This window comes from Dendrobates tinctorius, unplaced genomic scaffold (genome assembly GCF_039654945.1).
Source record: "Dendrobates tinctorius isolate UK_male_01 unplaced genomic scaffold, ASM3965494v1 ptg000138l, whole genome shotgun sequence".
Lineage (NCBI taxonomy): Eukaryota > Metazoa > Chordata > Amphibia > Anura > Dendrobatidae > Dendrobates > Dendrobates tinctorius.
This window is the reverse complement of record NW_027361806.1, coordinates 3,033,993-3,049,395: the sequence shown is the minus strand read 5'-3', so window position 1 is coordinate 3,049,395 and position 15,403 is coordinate 3,033,993. Positions and strand designations below refer to the sequence as shown.

Sequence of the window (15,403 nt, the reverse complement as noted above, 5' to 3'; positions counted from 1 at the left end):
CAAGATGAGCAGCTTTGAAATCAAGCCTGATTTTGTGATAGTCTGTCGGGAGTTGAGTGTGGCCACTCATTGGTTAGTATGTGAACTGCAGGGTGTCAGGGGTTTTTGCCGGCATACAACAAATGCGTAAATCCCATAGCTCTGTATACCACACTTACGATGGGTACAATACTCACAGGTGACCCCACTTTTCCAGGCAATCCAGGCTTTCCAGGAAATCCAACGACTAAATCAGACCCAGGGTACCCATTCGCACCTCTTAATCCAAGTGGACCTTGTTTTCCCTAAGAAAAATAGTGCAAATTATGTACACATGTGATGGGGGTTCAGGATTCTCAATTATTTATGTTAATTAAGTTTTAAGGGGTATATTGTGAAAAAATATATAGCCTAAAGCCCTCAGCAGGGTCCACATTTATCTGGGTCCCTGGATGACAAATCCTCACTGAGCCACTCTTCTCTTTCAATCTTTCCTTCTCGCCTTTTTATTTTTTGTTTGCGAAACCTGTATCAGAGTTTGGTCTTCTGCTGCACGAGCTGTAGGTTTTATCATTACCATTTTGGGGCCATATGTCTTTTGTGGATCCACTGTGCCATTGGCTGGGCTTGCCTAGGAGGGGCATAGCTGAACGGCTACCTGGTATTCACTGGAAGTCCTGATGGTGGAGTCAGGCTTGAACCACAGGTAGCCACTAGCTACCACTCTTAGGCAATCCCTGATACAGCAGCTGTCAACCCCGGGGGGAGGGTTCTCTGGATGGAGACATGGTAGCGGAGTCACAGACTATTCTGGATTTGCAGCCTGTTCAGGCAGGTACGGTTTCATGACACAGGTACCTTTGGAGCGGCTTCAGGGATCAGGTACTGCCAGATAGGCTACAGAGTTCAGATACTGCCAGAGTGGCTTCAGGGTTCAGATACCGCCAGAGCGGCTTCAGGGTTCAGGTACCGCCGGAGCGGTTTCAGGGTTCATGTTATACCGGAATACAGGAACAAGAAACAAACTTAAGGTAACTAGGTTATGGCAAGGGACCTGGCAACATACACTTGTACACACAATGTAGGGAAACTACAGGGGTTGCTCAGGCACCTCCCTATTGGGGAGGGTGCCTTTTATACAAGATGTCCCCTAGCTTTTTGCTGGGGGCATCTTTGCAGGTGCGCGTGCTGCCCCTTTAAAAATAGTGGAGCACGCGTGAGCACTAGGTGCATTGCATTGCAGCATGCACAGTAAAAGCAAGCAGAGGACCACGAGGACACAGCCGAGGCCGGGTTGGTGAGTATGTGTTAGGCGTCTGATTTCTGTCGCTGCACAGTGAGAATCCCGAGCCTTACTTCCAGCGGTCTCCCATTCCTCTCCAGCCACAGAGGAGGTTGCTCAGCAAACTCGTCGGTCCAGGCGCTCTGCCCAGACCAGCTCGGTGGGTTTGCTTGCTGCTGCCACCTCTGGCACATCTATGGCAATACATGCTGCTCAGCAGCGAGATTCTCCAGGGACTAAGTCCCCATGTCAGGCCACTGAGCATGCCCGCGGAGTGATCTCCCATTGGAGATTGAAGGTCACGTGCTCAGGTCCTGCTCGTGTTCGGATAGGCCCATCCGAGAAGCCAGGAAGGTCCCGGATGCTCGCGGCTATGAAAGGTTCGCATGGCCGCTCCGCCATGCGCTAGGATAGACTGTATTTACAGACTATGTGGAGTGAGTGATGTATGCACGTATGAATGTCTCTGGTGAATGACTCATTAAGAAACCCCTACCCTTGGTACGCATGTGTTGTGCAGCCTAGCCTGCTAGCGCCCAGGCTTAGGTGTAGGTAGGACAGAGGTTGAGTCAGGCATCAGTCCTCACCAGGGACTCGGCACACCTCAGTGCACGTGCTCCACTTCATAGCCAGCGTCTATAGCGGCGCTCGTGGCAGTGACGCCGTGCGCTCAGTGGGCCTAGAAGGACTCTAACCCCGTGTCCTTGGGGTAGAGTTCTGTGGCCGTACACTGTGCGCTCTTTTGGCCGGGCTCTGTGAGCTAAACAGGCTCCGGCATCTACGTTCAGCGGTTGTGCGACTCTGTGCATTAACAGAGTTCGCACCTGTTCACATTGGGTGACGTAACCCACGTGTGACTGTTTTTACGCCGCTCTATTCTTCCGCCGTTACCTAGCAGCAGTGTACCACCTCTGCACGGTGGACCCCGGCTGCGAACGCACCTACTATTATTTTATAATTTGGTGCGTTCCGCCAGCCCTAACAGTATGTTGGTGTCCCCGCATGGCGTGGGACCGGAAACCCAGCAATTGGGTTACAGCATTGATAGAGTCTTTCATGTGTAAGATGCCCATGTCATAGGGATGCATCAGAGATGCAGGACTGTGTACTGATTAGAAGCTGCATGGTCCTCCTCAGTCTGCAGGACACGGCATCTATGGTTTCGAAATTTCAAATTTTGATCCATCTGACCACAGAACAATTTTCCATTTTGCCTCTGGTCATCATAATTGAGCTTTGGCTCAGAGAAAACTGTAGCGCTTCTGGATTGTGTCGATATATGGCTTCTTCTTTGCATGATAGAGGTTTAACTTGCATTTGTGCCCATGCACAACTGAATCATGCTTGTTTTCAATGCAGTGGTGCCTGAATGCACATAGATCACAAACATCCACTATTCACCATTAGCCTTGTCACTTGTGCACAAGGATTTCTCCAGAATCTTTTGATGATATTATGTACTTTACATGGTGGGATATTATTCAAAATCTTTGCAATTTTACATTAAGGAACATTTTTCTGAAATTGTTTCACAAATTTTTAAACCAGTTATTCACGGACTGATGAACCTCTAACCATCTTTGCTTCTGAGAGACTCTGCCTATCTAAGGCTAGTTTCACACTAGCGTTACCGGGCGCAGCGTACGGCCGCCGCTAAGCTCCGCCCCCGGCCGCGCCCCCTCCGGTCAGCTCCTCCTCTGATTGCATGACACTGCATGTGATCAGCGTACCCTATATTTAGTGTTGGGTACGCTGATACACTTTTGCCGGCGCTTGCGCCCCTTTGGTGCTGCACCTAGCGCACAAAAATGCAACACAGTGTGTTTTTGTGCGCTAGGCGCAGTGCCAAAAGGGCGCAAGCGCCGGCAAAAGTGTACCAGCACACGACCAGCGTACCCAACGCTAAATATAGGGTACGCTGATCGCATGCACCGTCAATGCGATCAGAGGAGGAGCTGACCACAGGGGGCGCGGCCGGGGGCGGAGCTTAGCGGCGGCCGTGCGCTGCGCCCGGTAACGCTAGTGTGAAACTAGCCTAACATGCTCTTTTTATACAGTCATGTGACTTAGTTGATAATTGACCTTCCAGCCATTTTTCATTAGTTGCCATTACATTTTCGGCATTTTCCTAACCCTTCATTTGTAATACAGCCTGATGATGGGGCCTGTTGAGCCCTGAAAGCTTGCAAATATAATCTCTGGTAAGCCAATACAGATATCACTCCTTGAATACTTTTCTAATTTTTGTTTTCATAAAATATGGCTATAAGAGATTTCCAAATAGATTTTCAAATCATTGCATTCTTGTTTTCTTTACATTTTACAGTTTCCCAATGTTTTGGCATTGGGGTTATAGTCTGGACACTTGTATACATGGTGATACCAAATATATTTATTTATTTTTTTGCTTTCAATAATGGGAGTTACATTAATATTTATGGTTATTTTTTATATATATTTTCCATTGTTTTTCATTTACATTTTTTGTTAGATTACCAGGGATCTTGAACCTGTGTTCACTTGATCTCATACACGGCAATACTGTAATTTTGCAGCGTATTTGTAAAATTACCAATCTCCGGCTGGGAGTCATATGTATGCAAACATGGTAGACACAGGGACTTTCAGTGGGTTTTTGACTGCCATGACAATCACATCTTACCCCGTAATTGCGGAGGGGATTTTGGTTTGCCAGGTACTGACCCTGGTCCTTAGAACGTTTAAAAAGATAAATACAACCATATTACTTACTCCCTCTGATCACCCACATACCTTTAAAAAATAAATCATATCCTCCCTGATCCTCCTTCACTGATCCTATTCTGGTCCATACCTGGACCCCATTGGTCTGAAATTCCTGCTCAGTGGGAGTTGTCTACTTTTGAGAACATATTTTTTCAATAAAATCTATGTATTTGCTGTTAACCCATTAACGACCAGGGGTATTTCAGTTTTTTCCGTTTTTTTGCTTTTTGCTCCCCTTCTTCCCAGAGCCATAACTTTTTTATTTTTCAGTCAATACGGCCATGGGAGGGCTTGTTTTTTGCAGGACAAGTTGTACTTTTGATTGACACCATTGGTTTTAATATATCATTGTACTGGGAAAAATCCAAATGTGGTGAAATTGCAAAAAAAAGTGTAATTCCACAGTTGTTTTGTGGGTATTTTTGGATTTTTTTTTACCTTGTTCACTAAATGCTAAAACTGACCTGCCAATATGATTCTTCAGGTCATTATGAGTTCATAGACACCAAACATGTCAATGTTCTTTTTTAAGTGGTGAAAAAACAAAATTAAAAGTTTGTAAAAAAAAAAAAAAAACTGCGACAATTTCCGAGACCCGTAGCGTCTCCATTTTTCGTGATCTGGGGTTGAGCGAGGGCTTATTTTTTGCGTACCGAGCTGATGTTTTTAACAATACCATTTTGGTGCAGATACGATCTTTTGATCACCCTTAATTACATTTAAATGCAAGGTTGTGGCGACCAAAAAAAGGGAATTCTAGCGTTTTGCCTTTTTTTCTCGCTACATCGTTTAGCGTCTTTTTTTTACTGTATATTGATTGGGTAATTCTGAATGCGGCGATACCAAATATGTGTATATTTTTTTTTTATTATTTTATTTGTTTTTCTTTATGTTTGATTTAGAAGCTGCAGTACTCTGATCGCCTCTGCTACACACAGATCGCCAGTGTGTAGCAGAAATGCTAATTTCTTATGAGCTCAGACCACCGGGCAGCGTTCATAGCAATCTGGCTATGACAACCATGGAGGTCTGCTTCAGACATCTGGTCAAGGGGTAAACCATCACACTTGTAAATAGAGGAATAGCACAGATTAGTCTCAGTAATGACATGTACGGCACAGTGTATGACACGACATACGGCACAGTGTATGACACGACATACGACACAGTGTATGATATGGCATTCGGCACAGTGTATGACACGACGTACAGCACAGTGTTTGACACGACATACGGCACAGTATGACACGATGTATGGCACAGTGTATGACACGATGTATGGCACAGTGTATGACACGATGTATGGCACAGTGTATGACACGATGTATGGCACAGTGTATGACACGACATACGGCACAGTGTATGACACGACGTATGGCACAATATATGACAGGTACAGCACAGTGTATGACACGACGTACGGCACAGTGTTTGACACGACATACGACACAGTGTATGACACGATGTATGGCACAGTGTATGATATGACGTACGCACAGTATATGACACGACGTATGGCACAATGTATGACAGGTACAGCACAGTGTATGACACTACGTAGAGGAATAGCACTGATTAGTCTCAGTAATGACATGTATGGCACAGTGTATGACACGATATACGACACAGTGTATGATATGGCATTCGGCACAGTGTATGATATGGCATTCGGCACAGTGTATGACATGATGTACGCACAGTGTATGACACGTACGGCACAGCGTATGACACGACGTACAACACAGTGTATGACAGGTACGCATAGTGTATGACACGTATGGCATAGTGTCTGACACTACGTACAGCACAGTGAATGACAGATATGGCACAGGGTATGACACCACACACTGATATCTTTGTGTTCACTTCTCCAATAGGTTTTCTGTGCTCAAACAATCCAATAAAACGATCTGACAAGCTTTATACGTTGATCTACTGGACAATACACTGGATTTGTACTACCCGGATCTGCGGATACTGTTATATTACTGACTCATGTCATTACTTATAGAGGATCACAGGGATAATCCATCATCTAGATGCTTTTTTTTATCACTGGTAAAATATTTCAGGCTTCTTACTGATAACTCTAAGATATATTTTATGTCTAAGAAGCTTCTTACTTCTTTGAGATAAAACACTGAATGTCTGTTCCTAATAAAATGTACCACCACCATGTGCTATCACCAGTTGAGGTTAATTTAATGGAAAAATAACTTGTCATACACAATATTCATAAGACTCACAGGAATTCCTGGTTTGCCAGTTGCTCCTCTTATTCCTTTCTTTCCCTTTGCGCCCTGAAATATAATTCAGTCTATTTAATATATTTAACATTTAGGCAATGAAACACGAGTCGGTCTTAGCCACCTCAAAGGAGGATGGGTGCTGCAATGAAAATGTTTTTTTCCTGGACATAATTGGTTAAAATTGCAAAGTGCTTGTAAAACAACTTTGCAATAAAGCAACTTTGCAATTTACTTTTTATTTAAAATTCTCTCCGTTCTCAAGAACATAGGGATTTTTAATGTACGGTAATTGTTTACGGCTCGGTGCCTAGTTTACTGGCCACCTCTGAAGTCTATCAGTGTAGGACGGTTCCCTAGGCATGGAGCTCAACGTTTGCAAGCTCTTTGCTAGCGAGCTTCTAAGCACTGCTCTGAAGCTTGCCAGATCGCTGGATCCGGACAATATCAGTGCCTCTGAGCTTTTCTGATGCTGCAGAGACAAAACTATCTCTGCTGGCAACATTTAGGCATGCCACTGGTCCGAGGGGTCTATAACTTACAATAAAAAAGACAATAATGTAATTACTGTGTAGACTTAAGGCTTCCATACACATTAGACTAAGGTCGTCTCAATCCGCCGATATGATCTGGCATGGGGGTACCGGCTGACTGATGGTCGGGAAAGATGGCGACTGGCCAAGTCGAGGCTGATTGCATTGTCCTCCCTGAGACGTGTCAGTCGGCAGCTTTCTCAAAGAACGCAGGAGCGTGTGCCCCAATGAACACAACTTTATATGGGAGACTCAGTCGAGAAGGCTACTGTTCGAACGATCGGCTGAAGCTCGGCCATCTAATGTGCATGGACAGCCTTAAAGATGCATTGTCACCTCTCCTGACGTGTCACTTCTATTCTTTCTGATATAACACTTTCTTTAAAATGCTGCTTTTTGCCATATCTCTCTTGTTATTCCTAGAAATTTATGAATAAATTGACAACAGGGTGTTACCAGTTGTGGGTGTGTCCCAATTATACGTTTACCAGAAGAATAGCAGAACACCGATCTGTAAGAATAGATGCTCCACAATTGTTTTTCCGTTGGAAATGTGCTAAAATGTACATGTCAGGAGTGATGATGGCCCTTTTTTAAAGGGAACCCATCACTTTAAACCAAGACAATGATGTTATAGTCCTTGGTTGCACACCCATTATGCCTTGATTGACATTCTGCTAGTGCTGTCAAGGTAGAATGGGCATTATAACATATGATTGATCTCAGTGGGAGAAAGAAAATTATAATCTTGTAGTTATGATACGTTTTAATGGCCAACAAAAATAAAATAAGTGATGATACAAAGTGTTATGCTCCTGGATTCCATCCCGTGAGCTTGTGCTCTGTGGTTGGCTTCTCTTTCTGTTTTCTGGCTGCAGTCTGTCTAGCTTAACACAAGTATTTTCATGTGTCTGCCTATCACCTTTTGGGTGCAGTTTTATGTTCTGTCTCCCAGGGTGCATTTCCTGCTGGTTATAGATTTATTTATTTGTTCTGACATTGTACTGATGTTTGGATCCAGTCTGTGAAATTCTAGCTAGGGATTTTCACTTTACTGTTTCTTTGTTATACCTTGCACCTATCTTCTGTTTATCTTTGGGAAGTAATCAGTATATTTGTAAACAGTACTTGCTTTATTCTTTGTTTGGTATCTTGTTATTTACTTTACTCACTCTGGAATCTTTCCTTTGTTTAGCAGGCTTCACCTCTTGTAGGTAATTCACACTCTGCTCTGCCCTCCAGTTCTTTAGGAGGAACATAAAGAAACTTGATGGCCTTTTAGGCATGTTAGGTCCAAGTTGCCATCTCCTAGTCTGGGGCTAGGGCTATCTCTGCATCCGCAAGGCACCACTAGGGACTGCAGTCAGAATATCTAGTCTGTACAGGAACTGACAGGGTCAGAGGCAGTTTTTAGTATATTACCTATTCTTCCCAAGTGAGTTGCTATACAAGCATAACACAAAGCAGCTTTCCAGACAACTTTGGTCTCTTCATCAGGCATTAGTTATAACAAAGTACCACGTCTGATGAAGAAACCTCAGTAGTCTCGAAAGCTGCTATGCAACAGCACCTATTATATTTTTGACAGGAGAGGTTTTATAACTACAAGAAATTTTTTTTCTTCCACTAAGAACAATCAATCTTTTTTTAACTGACCGACACAATACCAAAACCTTTTTTTTATTTTAACATATGATTAGCATGAAACTTGCCTTAAACAATAGATCATTTTGCTGTAGCACATCCCAATTCAGAGACTATGGTTTGATGCATTAGATGTGACAGATACTTATAGTGCATCTTCAAGTCGATTTTAAAATAAGAAACAGCATAATTTCTTAGATCTGATGAGGCTGGTGTACTTGCTTTGAAAATCTACATCAGAATGACTGTATAATCATTTAGAAAGTTTCCTTGTCTAATATTAAGCTCTAGTCTGGGTTACTACAATGCTCATTTTTGTATCAGGATTATTCAGCTATTCTTATATAAATTTTCAAAGTTAAGCACACCGGCCTAAACAGGTGTAAGAGATCTAATAACGTATGCAGTTTGTATTGTGAATTCTGGTGACAGATCCTCTTTAATACTTATACTTACCACCAATCCTCGCTCCCCTTTTTGTCCTTGATCACCTTTTTCGCCGAGTTCCCCCTAAAATAATAAAAAAATGTTAAGTAGAGTAACAATGTATATATTAGAGGATGGGTTGTAGATTATGTCCTGTGATACTTAATGATCTGGTTATTCTCACATGTGGTTTGGTTACTTTGTTGTAATGGACATCACTTACTTATTGGCTGTTATTATGTATAAGCAAAATATCATGATATGATCAATCATAGCTGCAGTGTAAAGTATGGGGACAGTCACTGAACTTAACCCTACAGTCACATAAAGAAGTTTCGGAATCACCCCTGGTACCATCATTCTACCCACATTTTGACACATAGCTGTCATATAGCAGGTTCCCCATTTGGACCCCCTTCTGTATGTCAGTACCTGGATAAGAATGAAGTGATTAAACAGAGTCAGCATGGGTTTGTAACTAATAAGTCATGTCAGACTAACTTAATTTCCTTCTATGACGGAATCACTGATTGGGTGGATCAAGGAAATGCTGTAGATATACTATATCTTGACTTCAGCAAAGCATTTGACAAAGTATCTCATACAATCCTTATTGAAAAAATGACTAAGTATGGAATGGACAAGGCAACTGATAGGTGGATTTATAACTGGCTTAGTGATCGGACCAAAAAAGAGTGGTCGTAAATGGCTGCACATCCAGTTGGAAGAATGTCTCAAGTGGGGTACCACAGGGCTCTGTCCTGGGCCCTGTATTGTTCAACATCTTTATCAACGATTTAGATGAAGGAATTGAGGGTAAACTGATTAAATTTGCTGATGACACAAAGCTAGGAGGGATAGCTAATACTAGAGAAGAGAGAGAGAGGATTCAAAAAGATATAAATAAACTGGAGAAGTGGGCAGCAACTAACAGAATGGTTTTTAACAGGGAAAAATGCAAAGTACTACATCTGGGCAATAAAAATGAAAAAAGCATATACAGAATGGGAGGAATAGGGCTAAGCAACAGCACATGTGACAAAGACTTGGGTATACTAATAGATCACAGACTGAATATGAGTCAACAGTGTGATGCAGCAGCAAAAAAGGCAAATGCAATTCTAGGATGTTTTAACAGAAGCATACAGTCTAGATCACGTGAAGTCATTATTTCCCTCTACTCCTCTTTGGTCAGATCTCATCTGGAATATTGTGTCCAGTTTTGGGCACCACATTTTAAAAAAGACATCAACAAACTGGAGCAAGTTCAGAAAAGAGCGACCAGAATGGTGACTGGTCTGCAAACCCTGTCTTATGAGGAAAGGTTGCAGGATTTGGGAATGTTTAGTTTGCAAAAGAGAAGACTGAGAGGAGACTTAATAGCTGTCTACAAATATTTAAAGAGCTGTCACATTGTAGAAGGATCAACTTTATTCTCATTTGTACAACGAAAGACTAGAAGCAATGGGATGAAACTGAATGAGAGGAGACACAGATTAGATATTAGAAAAAACTTTTTGACCGTTAGAGTGATCAATGAGTGGAACAAGCTGCCACGAGAAGTGGTGAGTTCTCCTTCAATGGAAGTCTTCAAACAGAGGCTGGACAGACATCTGACTGGGATGATTTAGCGAATCCTGCTTTGAGCAGGGGGTTGGACCAGATGGCTCAGGAGGTCCCTTTCAACTCTACGATTCTATGATTCTATGAGCTGGAACTGTCTCTATAAATGAGAGCTGCCCCGATTCTGCTGGAGCCAGTCTGTCTATGCATTACATGGTCAGTCAATTGAATAGCTGGCAAGTAATGTTACACTTGGCATGTTACTTATCGTATCCCCCAGCACCCTCAGCTAATGACAGGGCCATTTTTTTTTTCTAAAACCAGTTATATTTGTGACAGTTTTTTTTCATACCAGTAAAAACCATTGAGCAATTTTGGAAACTTACTGGTGGTCCTTGCTGTCCGATGGCTCCTCTTGGTCCTATTATACCAATTATACCCTGGAAAATAGATCAGATTGTGTCACATTTTATTCTTACAGGTTATTATTCTGCTGATATATGGAATGGGGCACAGATCTGCTCCTCATTACCTTGTAGCCTTCATCTCCAGGTTCGCCCCTGTCTCCACGTTCTCCGGGAGGACCCTACATGGAACAGTGAATTTTAGTGTTTTGTTGACCGCTGATAATGTGAGCATTGATTAATTCAAGAAAAACTCTTATCATAGAGCATGCATATCATTAATGGGAACCTGTCGCACAAATCACAGACAGCGTGAACCAGGGGCTGGCTCGTGCGGTACAAATACATAGTTAAAAGCATGGCCTGGGATGAGATGACTGATTTTGTGGATATTTTCCCAAAGGCTTCTCCCTGACCCTCAGCTAGACTGACAGGTCTCCCCGATACAAGCATGAGCAGGCGGGGAGAAGTCTGCCGGAATCTACACTCATCACAGAGCATGCATATCATGAAAGGGAACCTGATGATTCACGGACAGAGATCAACTCCAGCATTACAAAAACATAGCTGAAAGCTCAGACATTGATAAGGAGACTTGTTATGGGGGTAGCTCCCGCTGGCTTCTCTCTGCCCGCTCAGCTAGACTGACAGATCTCTCCCTATACACATATTAACAAATTGGGAAGAACCTCAAATAAATCCTCACTAAAAAGTCTAAAAATTAACTTTTATTAATTATATTATTCAAAAATAGTTAGGGTATATAAAATATATGTATCTAATCTGCCTGTATTTATTTATGCTGTTATTTATATGCTAATTCTATGTCCTAGTCTGCCAAATAGGGGTTGGCACCCCGGGGTGCTACCAAATTTGCTATATATTCCCCAATTTATTAATAGTTAATTTATCCCTCCGAAGCCTGTATGTCCTCAAACTTGTAATTCAATACACACATATGAAGAGACCAGTCAATCAACCAGCGGGCAGGGAGACGCCTGTGGGGACATACCTTTTGGATTAGTTACCTCTTCCGGCAATGCTTTTCTGTAAAATGCGGCAGTTCTTCAGAGTAAAAAAATATATATCTGTAATACCGAGCCGGTCTCCGATTCATGCTGCCCAGAGATAGGCCATCATGAATCATGCGACAAGTATTCTTTCATACTTATGGTACTAACAGAAATACAACAGATCATGTTATAACTACACCGGGGGGAGTACAAACAGAGTGCCCCCAGCGAATGTTAAAATACTGCCCTTGTACTACAACCAAGCAACTTATAACAAAAATAAAATAAGTGTATTGTGAACTCACCCAGGGCAAGACTGACAATTCAGGGAATCAGACCATTTGCATCCACTATCATATCTTAACGCAGGTCCATTATTCCTAAATGACAACCTAATATCCTGCTTATGTCCTGGCCGATGTATAGAGAGAAGGGGGCTGGCTTAGTTATCAAAGAGAGTAGAGTTGAGGGAAAAGATGTGCAGAAAGCTATTACAGGGTAAGAGCCCCGAAAAGCCTCTTCTTACCTGCCGGCATCTGCGGAGCCTCTACTGATAAGGAGGGGCAGCACAACACACGCATGACGTTGAGCCAGGCCTACTGATCAGTAGAGGCGCCAGGGATGGTGGCAGATGGAGGGGATTTGCTGGGGTCCTATCAAGCAGCGTCCAGAGGGTCCAGCAAAACTTTTTGCTTAACTTTATTTACCTGTCAACGGAACGTGTACATTTTGCACGCTGCCTGTACTCTAATGTTCAGTGACCTAAGACATTATGTCAGTGATTGCTGAAGGATGATGACTCCAGCACTGCACATATTTTGAATTGTGCATTTAGTTAGCATCCTAAAAGCTTATCATAACCAAATCTGAATGATGGCAATATACCATAGTGGCCGTACAGAAGAGGATATAGCTCCTGAAACAAAAATGCTTTAGGGAAAAACCTACTGGTTCACCTGGGGATCCCTGCGGTCCAATTACAGTATTGTCTTCTCCGGGATAACCCTGCAATGCAAAAATACACTTCTTACTAAAATGTACTATGGTACTTTTTCATTTTTCTTTTTTTTTTTTGCAAAAAATCTTGTATTATCTTGGAAAAGCCAAATAAATTGTCTATGCTGTGAAGATACGAGATGTGCAGCATCTGAAACAACGGATACTGGCAGCCTGTGCTAGCATTTCTTCTGCGGTGTTGCTATCAGTGTGTCAAGAGTGGGAGAAGAGGGTTGCATCAACAATCCAACACAATGGGCAGCACTTTGAACACATTTTATAAGTTGTCATAAACTTGTAAATAACTCATGAAAGAATAAAGTTACGTTAAAACCAAGCACACCATTGTTTTTCTTGTGAAATTCTCAATAAGTTTGATGTGTCACATGACCCTCTTCCCATTGGAAAAATAAAGTTGGATGCAAAATGCCCGACTTCAAAATGGCCGCCATGGTCACCACCCATCTTGGAAAGTTTCCCCCCCTCCCATATACCATATATGTGCCACAAACAGGAAGTTGATATCACCAACCATTCCCAATTTATTTAGGTGTATCCATATAAATGGCCCACACTATATATGTCCGGTCCTTGCCACATCTTCTGATGACCGCAACTTGCACTGAAATCGCAGGGCCTCTCAAACTTAGCTGAGACTTACAGCTCCGATGAAGCCTGGAAGGGTTCTGCGCAAGTGCATGATAGTTCAATATGTGTGCCGCAAACTTGCATGTGCATGAGCAGAACTGCCCCGGACTTTACCACTGAGAGGCCTGGGGATTTCCGCACGAGCTGCGGGAGTAAGAAGATATAATGAGGACCGGACAGATGACAGTGATTTTTTTTTTAATCTCTTGATATCCCTTTTTGGTTCAGAAAAATGGTAGCCCCCATTTTACTAAATTCACGCAAAAGAAGCAAAATTGCCAAAATCCACGTTTTGGAAATTTTGAGTAGAATTTAATTCCACTTGAATGTATTCAGTCATCTCTACTTGCCACCAAGCCTTATACTAGACTGTCACTTCCTGTTCTGTTCAGGACACTTTTCAGCTGTCTCATTATCACAGACAGGATTACAGTGAAAGGTAACACATCGTATACCAAATCTACCATTCACAATACGTTAGGTTACAGCTCACCTTCTCTCTCTCTTCACCTTTGCTCAGATAAGGGCATGCCCAGTTCATACTTATATACAAACACACAGGGTATGAATCAGTCTGTCACTGGTAATGGAAATGTCCATAACTGGAAGTTGGAGTCTAATATTAGGACTGTGTCACAATCCATTTTGGGATCTGTTGCAGATTAAAACTTTTTTCCTTTCAGGCCATTGGGGGTTAATATCAGTTTTTGCCCCAGCTGACCTGCTGGTGTAATTGCATTGCTGCTGGGTTTGCTGATGCAGGTGGTGACCACTCCCACCATTCTTTAAAGGTCACCTAATGCATCCGCTGACTGTTGGTTATACAGGTCCTTGTGGAGACCAACCGATCTGGAGACAAGATGTTGCTGGTGCAATGGTGTGTCAGCTGAATACTGTGATCTGGTGTCTTACTCTGCTGTGCGGTGCATTGCAGCAGAGAAAGCTAAGTGTTGTATTTTTGTTCCCCATTCCCTTTTGGTGTCTGTCTTACCTTACCTTGTGTTGTCTTGGTGGGACCGGTGTGCTCACTTGCCAATTCCCTACTTAGGGATAAGAGGGCAAGTGATGGTTTAGGTATCCTGCTCGGTGAAAAAACCCATATAAGGACAATTAGGAGATTAAGGCACATCCTTAGGTGAGTGCAGGAGGTGTCCATTTCCCCATTCCCTATCAACAGGGTCCACCATTGTCATAGTGTCCCTGGTGTTTCCTGGTGTGTTTTTTGTTCTGCCGTTTAGCGACTGACCAATCATTGGGTCGTGTCACGCTAGGACAGTCACTTCGTGACAGACTGTTGCCCAGTGTTAAAATTGCAAGACTTATTTATCAATGTATACACAGACACATACAGATGGGTGTAAAAGTGTTCGCCCCCTTCATGATTTCTTATTCGTTTGTCACACTTAAAATGTTTCAGATTACCAAATAAATTTAAATATTAGACAAAGATAACACAAGTAATCACAAAATGCAGTTTTTAAATGAAGGTCTTTATTATTAAGGGAAAAATAAATGGAAACCTAGAGGGCCTTGTGTGAAAAACTGATTGCCTGTCACCACCAACCCCCAAAACAAGAATTATCTGTGGTTTATCACATCTTTGGCAAGCTGAGTTTAATTTCCCTATCCACACCCAGACATGATTACTTCACATCTTTGGGAAGCTGAGTTCCAATTCCCTATCCACACCCAGACCTGATTACTGCCACAACTGTTCTCAATCAAGAAATCACTTAAATAGGACCTGCCTGACAAAGTGAAGTAGACCAAAAGCTAGATATCATGCCATAATCCAAAGAAATTCTGGAGAAAATTAGAAACAAATTAATTGTGATCTATGAGTCTGGAAAAGGGTTTAAAGCCATTTCTAAATGTTTTGGACTCCAGCGAGCCACAGTGAGAACAATTATCCACAAATGACGAA

General features: G+C 42.5%; 1 protein-coding gene across 2 annotated transcripts in view; it reads right to left on the bottom strand.

The window, feature by feature from the left end:
• The window catches only part of COL24A1 (collagen type XXIV alpha 1 chain), a 310,883-nt gene that overhangs the window by 42,951 nt on the left and 252,529 nt on the right, over positions 1-15,403 (bottom strand). For both annotated transcript variants that reach the window (XR_012220101.1, XM_073544400.1), the window contains exons 42-47: positions 12,784-12,840; positions 10,951-11,004; positions 10,805-10,858; positions 8,886-8,939; positions 6,253-6,306; positions 177-284 (exon numbers count right to left, since the gene is read on the bottom strand). Coding sequence is in view for 1 of the 2 variants with exons in the window: in XM_073544400.1 (XP_073400501.1) it covers positions 177-284; positions 6,253-6,306; positions 8,886-8,939; positions 10,805-10,858; positions 10,951-11,004; positions 12,784-12,840 (381 nt within the window). In the remaining variant the exon portion in view is untranslated. The remainder of the gene's footprint in view (positions 1-176; positions 285-6,252; positions 6,307-8,885; positions 8,940-10,804; positions 10,859-10,950; positions 11,005-12,783; positions 12,841-15,403) is intronic.